Below are 7,114 nucleotides of genomic sequence, written 5' to 3'. Positions count from 1 at the left end.
CCTTATCAATCAATAAAATAGAAAACGTTCCTACTTAGACATGTTTTACTGTTAAAATCACGCATGTTAAATTATAGGGACATGAAGGAGGACAGTAATATCTTAAAGCTGGGTAGTAAAGAGTAGAAGTCTTGTTTGGATTGAGTTGGAGCTAATAATGTCATGACTGTAGGCTACTTAAGGAGGCTGTTCTTCAGAGGGAGCTGCTCTCAGTCTGCGCTCCTCCACACACACACATGTGATGTGTTCCTGTTTTTCCCCAAGCAGGTCCTTCTTTTTTTCTTGTGCATTTACAAGATGTGTGCTTGTGGGGTGTCTGGGATATTTTTGACTTTTACTTTTCTTTTGCATTTTCTGTGTGTCCACTCAATGAATCCTGTGTTTCCAAACGCATCCAAAGGGATGAAAGTCTCCAGGTCTGCTTCTGCTGATGGACACAGAAGAGCCAAACAAGGCAAAAGTATATTGTCAGCATCACTGTTATCTGGAGCCATACAGTCACAACGGGGGATGAAGGATGCGATTGAACCTCATGATTACATGATCTCCATCTACAAGACCTTTTCCGCGGCTGAAAAACTGGGACTGAACGCGAGTTTTTTCCGCTCGTCAAAAGCCGCAAACACCATAACGAGTTTTGTGGACGAGGGCCAAGGTTAGTTGTTTGATTTGTTTTTAATCTGATCTATAACTTTAGGTTTCATAAATGGCCTTTTTCCAAATTTGTTTTCCCCTTTTCTATGAGTGTCAGAATGATTACAGCACAGGTGCGTTTAAGATAAAAAAAAACACCCAGAGAAAATGCGGTTATTTTGCTATTAGATCTTGGCGATTAAAGTGGCAAAGGAAAATTAATAATCCTCCTGAATGTAAAAAACACTGAAAATTAGTAATTGCACTAATATATGTTTGTTTAGTAGGTCTAGTTTGATTACTTTGTTTTTAAAATATGATAGAAATTCCATTATCATATTTTTAATACTTAATAATACTTTATTATTATGCAAATGTATTGCTTTACACGTAGGTTACACTTATATATAAGGTGACAGTTACATTGTACTTGCTCAAATAAGTACCGAGTAATATTAATTAACTTATTTAAATGTAGGCTACTTACTGTAGAGTTATGGTTAGGGTTTGGTTTGGTTTAGGCTTAGAAACTTGTAATAATGCATAATTTACTATTATTACTATAGCAAATACATGTAGTAATGTGTAACTACTTCACCTTAAAATAAAGTGTTACCCTACTTTAGAATAATAAATAATAATTTAAAAAGCAACTTAATTTTACAACTTATATCAAAGAAAGAAATTTCAGCATAATTGGTTGAAAATGTGTTCCTCATCTGCATTCACACTTTTTCCTCTTTATGCCTCTCTAACTGACATTGTAAATAAATCACTGTCACTAAATATGTGTGCTCTTTTATTCCAGATGACCTTTTGAACTCCCCACTGTGGAGACAGAAATACTTATTCGACGTATCGACCCTTTCTGAAAACGTGGAGCTCTTGGGTGCCGAGCTGAGGATATACACAAAGATCTCCGGGATGTTCCGAGCATCAGAGACGGGCCCAGTGGAGATACAACTGCTCTCCTGTCAGTCACACACTGTGCTTGACTCCAAAACCTTGGATCTGGAGGATGCACATAAACCAAAATGGGAGGTTTTTGACGTATGGGAGACTTTTAAGAAACGTCAGCACCACTCTCACGGGACCCGCTTCTGTTTGGAGCTCAAGGCGACGCTAGATAATCCTGAGAGGGAAATCGACTTGCAATATCTTGGATTTCACAGACATGGCCGCCCGCAACTAAAGAAAGCCATACTGGTTGTTTTCACAAGGTCAAAAAAGAGACAAAGCATTTTCTATGAAAAGAGGGAGAAGATTAAACTGTGGGGTCTGGATAGTCCTGGGAAGGAAAAAGGACCTCACTTGAAATCCCGACGGAGCAGACGGACAACTCTACCCAGCCGCCATGGCAAGAGGCACGGCAAAAAGTCCAAATCTAGGTGCAGCAAAAAGCACTTGCAGGTGAATTTCAGGGAGTTGGGTTGGGACGACTGGATCATCGCTCCATTAGACTATGAGGCGTATCACTGTGAGGGCATGTGTGACTTCCCCCTCCGCTCTCACCTGGAGCCAACCAATCACGCCATCATACAAACTCTAATGAACTCCATGAACCCCAGCAACATGCCGCCCAGCTGTTGCGTCCCTTCCAAACTCAGTCCCATCAGCATCCTGTACATCGACGCTGGAAATAACGTTGTATACAAGCAATATGAAGATATGGTGGTGGAGTCCTGCGGCTGCAGGTGATGGTGCTGTTCAAACTTATGAGGGACTGTAAATAAATCAGACTGCTGTGTGAATAAGTGCCTGACTTGCTCATGTGTCTTCAACACTACTGGAAGCCTTAGCTGAAATTACATTACTGTAGTCACAGCTGTTGGCTAACGCTTATCTGGAATTATGACTTTAGACTGGAATACAAGCACAAAAAGAGGAAGAACTAAAACAAATCTTCCACATTTTACTGGTTATTCTGCTACTGTACATGAAAACATTACTCCTAGTTCCACTTTACTGGGCATTTTATATTTTAAATTGTTTGTGTGTACAAGACAACTTCATTACTGCTTTACATAGCTGTATTTTATGGATTGATATGTAATTAAATGATTTTTTTTTTTTTAAATTGTACAGGTACTAATTTTAATTTAAGTTATTATTCTCTTTAAGTGCTATCATTTATTCAGTAATAATTTTTCACACATCTAATAAGCTATTTTAGTTACTGTATCTGTCTACCTCATTGTGCAAATTATGTTACCATGTATATGTCTTCCTTTGAGGGATTAACATCATAAAAGGGTCTGTAAATATTTCATAAAAGGTGTGAACCACATTATTCCTCCAATAAAATACCAAGAAATTATATATATTTCTTAAATATTTCTAATTGAATAATGGCTTTTTTGTTATTGCTTCTCAGCGGATCTCAGATTAGATCATTAATAATAATTTAAAAAGGGTCACACTTTGGATTAGGGTTTAATTCTCACAATTAACTAACAATTAACATGAAAATGGGAAGGGGGGATGAGTTTGGAGAACATCTGACAAGAGATCAGACACTATTCCTCCACACAGAATCCAGTTCCTTCAAATTCCCAGGTCCATGTTGGTGCACTCCTCAGTTTTCTACAGGGTTCAGGTCAGAGGACTTGGGACGGCCATGACAGAAGCTTCATTTTGTGCTCAGTGATGCATTTTGTGTTGATTTTGATGTTTGTTTTGGATCATTGTCCTGATTAAAGATCCAACCATGGCCCATTATAAGATTTCTAGCAGAGCCTGTCAAGTTTAGATTTGTTTATCTGTTGGGTATTTGCTAGAATCCATGATGCCATGAATCTGAACAAGATGTCCAGGACCTCCACCAAAAAAAAAAAAATAGGCCCCCAACATTAAAGATACAGCGGTATACTTAATCGTACACATGGGGTACTTTTTATCCCTGTTTGCACCAGAGTGGGTTTGCTGCCAAAAAGCTCTTTTTGTTTGTTTGTTTGTTTGTTTCATCTGACCTTAGAATCCGGTCTAGTCTGAAGTTCCGGTCTGAAGTTCCAGTCGTGTCTGACAACTGAATATGCTGGAGTTTTTGGATGAGCAAGGATGATTTTTCTTGAAACCCTCCAAAACAACATGCGGTGATGTAGGTGCTGTTTGATTTTTTTGTTTTGAAGCTTTCTGATCTCAAGACTCTACTAATTTCTGCAATTCTCCAGCTGTGATCCTCGAAGAGTCTTTGGCCACTCAAACTCTCCTCCTCACCATGCATTAGGACGATATAGACACACGTCCTCTTCCAGGCAGATCCGTAACATCTTTAGTTGATTGGAACTTCTTAATGAGAATTTTTGATGCTTTAAAAATGTGATGCTATTTTGTGAAGCTCAACAATCTTTTGATACACATCAGAACTGTATTCTTTGGTTTTACTCATTGTGATGGAGGATTAAGGGAATTTGGCCTTATTTATACTCCTGTGAAACAAGAAGTCATAGCTAAACAATTTCATGTTCCTAGAAAAAAACATTTAGTTTAATTTCAGTGAAAGGTTAGAAGATATTTTTAAATGAAAGATAAAAAGGATAAACAAAGCAGATTTATTTTTACACCCTTCTTTGATCATATTACCAAGGGTGCCACTGCCAATATAATTCTGACAATGACTGTACACTACCGTTCAAAAGTGAAATGTATCACAACCAAAATATTAAGCAGAACAACTGTTTTCAACACGAAAATAATAATAAATGTTTCTTGAGCATCAAATAATAATAATATTTCACAATAGTACTGTATTTTCTGTATCTTTGATCAAATAAATGCAACCTGGGTGAGCATTTAAAATGACGTTTGAATGGTAGTGTGAATATATAAAATTGAAGATTTCTCATCTAGTACCTCCAATGAAAGTATGAAGAATTTAGAATTAATTGTCCTATATATGCAGTATATTCATCAGCATCAATCTGAGCCTTGAAAGAAATGCCATTAATATTTTTATCTGTCAAAAGAGTATAACTTTTAGGGGTACAAGCGTAGTAACCTAAAAGGAGACCTTTGTATCTTGTCTACCCCAAAATGGGTACATAAAATACTTTCAGCGTGCATGTTAAGCACCTTTCACAGGTAGATAAGCAAAAAAAAAAAAAAAAAAGGTGCACTTTTGAGGGTACTGTGCTAAGTCACAAGCTGTTACAGATATACACTACGCAACAATATTGTGACCGGTAGATTTTTTACAGGAAGTGCAGCTCTCTATTCTCATCTTTCTACACCAGCACTGGTCTGGGTTACACAGTGAGAACACTAACTGACAAGTGGGAAGGGAAAGAGTAATTCAAAACTGGGACTTCTCAAGAGAAATACCCGGCACCCTGCTTTCATTTATGCAAACTCGAGATACAAAGATCCAAGTAATCTGTGTTCCTTCCCTGTAAAGAGCTGAAGGGAGATAATTGCAGTGTTTAGCAAAGGTGAAAAAGGGGTCAACAGACACTCAGCACAACCTTCCCTGGGTGGGCTGTGTGTCTGCGTGAATAGAGAGGAACACGTACACACAGAGAGAGAGAGAGAGAGAGAGAGAGAGAGAGAGAGAGAGAGAGAGAGAGAGAGAGAGAGAGAGAGAGAGAGAGAGAGAGAGAGACAAACTCACATCTATTGGTAAACGGAGAACTGTTGAACGGCTCTGACCCCGGTACCAAAGTTGCATTCATTCTCTGTCTGGGAAAAGACAATGACAAAAACCAAGGATGCTAACTTAAGATTAGGCTTGCTTTTAGTCAGAGTTCAAAGGTCAAGCATCTCTTTGTCTCTCGCCACTGTGTGCGTTTAACACATCCAGTAAAGAGAGAGGAAGCAATCAACGCGGCAGAACAAGGGGAAGGAATGTGTGCGATGCTATTACACCAGTTCTCTGTCTCTCTGACACATTGTCAGTCCCCGTTCGCCCGTAAAACACATGAAGATATAAGACACACTGTGCCATGCAGCTGCTGGACAACAATGGACTGGAATGTCGTGTCTCTAAATGACATCTGTGGATGGATCGTATGCTGGGATTCAGTGATGGTAAAAGTGAAGGTTATCAAGCCACATTCTGCCATCTATTAATCAGTGTTTTTAGTACAGTCGTAAAGGGATCCCAGTTAACAGGGAACAAAATGTTAAGATAAAACATTCTTTAAATAACATTTATAGAACGTTCTTATAACATTATTAATAAATGGTGTGAGTTCTCATGATGTTGAGAGAAACATTCTTAGAACAACATTTTTTAGAACATTTTGAAAATATTGAACTTTTTTTTTTTAATGTTTTTATTTGATGAACGATATCATAACGTTGAAAGAAAACATTCTGAGAACACCATTTTTTAGAACATTTTGAAAATATTGAAATCATGAAATAATTACGATAGTTTTATTGTGTTTAATCAATGACAATTAATATGTTCAATTTCATCACATTTATTTACCAGTTTCATTTCTAAAATGTAAAACGTTATGTGCTATCAATACATGCAGACTACCATTATCAAGATTTTTTTAAAGAAAATAAAGTAATATTCTTATATTCAGCAAAGATGCATTAAATTGATCAAAAGTGAAAGTAAGGACGGATATTTCAAAAGATTTCTATTTCAAATAAATGCTGTTCTTTTAATCTTTCTAAAAGAATGGAGTGGAACTCCTGGAAATAATTCAGCTTTGTCATCACAGGAATAAATTACATTTTAAAATATATTAAACAATATCAATACTAATGAGATCAGGATGTCTCTTTTCCACACAACAAACACATATAATGAAAGTGCTGTCAAACAAAAAGGACCATATGCGCCAGAGAAACAAGCACGTAGCCATCTTTAGAATTTTGTGTTTGAATTTCCGTTATTGCGGTAGCTCTGTATATTTCTATGGCATCGCCGTCGGCGAGTAATTAGCTGGTGAAGTGGATTCACTTATTGTAGAGTTAACAAAAGATATAATGATCCTTGTAATGGTTGAAGCAGATGTCATAACATAACAAATAGCAGTAGACCAAGAAGATTTTAAAACGAGGGGTTCATTCATAAAGATCTTACCTTCATGCTGTGGAAATACAATTTAAAGCACAGTGCTGAAAAGGGGCGGAGCTACATAAGGTCTATACACTATACACTTATTTGAACATGCCATGTTAAGACATGACACACCAGACTTGACATCAGTAGGCGCGTTTCCATTACAGATTTGCGCAAAACTTTTGCTATTTTTTCTAAATGTCGACAAAAAACTATTGCGAAATGACGACGTTTCCATTAACTGATGTTATTCGACTAAAACTTCTCGCGATAAGTAAAATCATTCCTAAAACCATGGTAACGGACGTTGGTAGGTTTATGTACTATATCCCAGCCACTGCACTAGCCATTATTATTAATCGAAGGAGATGTGTTTTCCAAGCATTAATGGTAAGGAACGACCCTTATTATAGTACTTGTGAGCGGCACATATGAGGTGTTTCTCCCTCATATCTGCTTCGGACG

At 37.3% G+C, this 7,114-nt stretch overlaps 1 protein-coding gene across 1 annotated transcript; it reads left to right on the top strand.

Moving 5' to 3' along the window:
• Positions 1-297: 297 nt before the first annotated feature.
• gdf6b (growth differentiation factor 6b) lies at positions 298-2,331 on the top strand (the record flags this gene model as incomplete). The annotated part of the gene is made up of 2 exons (XM_084131420.1): positions 298-655; positions 1,442-2,331. 2 exons carry the CDS (start codon positions 298-300, stop codon positions 2,329-2,331), a joined length of 1,248 nt encoding a protein of 415 aa, XP_083987546.1.
• Between the last annotated feature and the right edge of the window lie 4,783 nt (positions 2,332-7,114).

Source organism: Abramis brama, assembly GCF_963993115.1.
Source record: "Abramis brama genome assembly, chromosome: 12".
NCBI lineage: Eukaryota > Metazoa > Chordata > Actinopteri > Cypriniformes > Leuciscidae > Abramis > Abramis brama.
The sequence above is the reverse complement of the archived record's forward strand: the minus strand, read 5'-3'. Positions and strand labels throughout refer to the sequence as shown.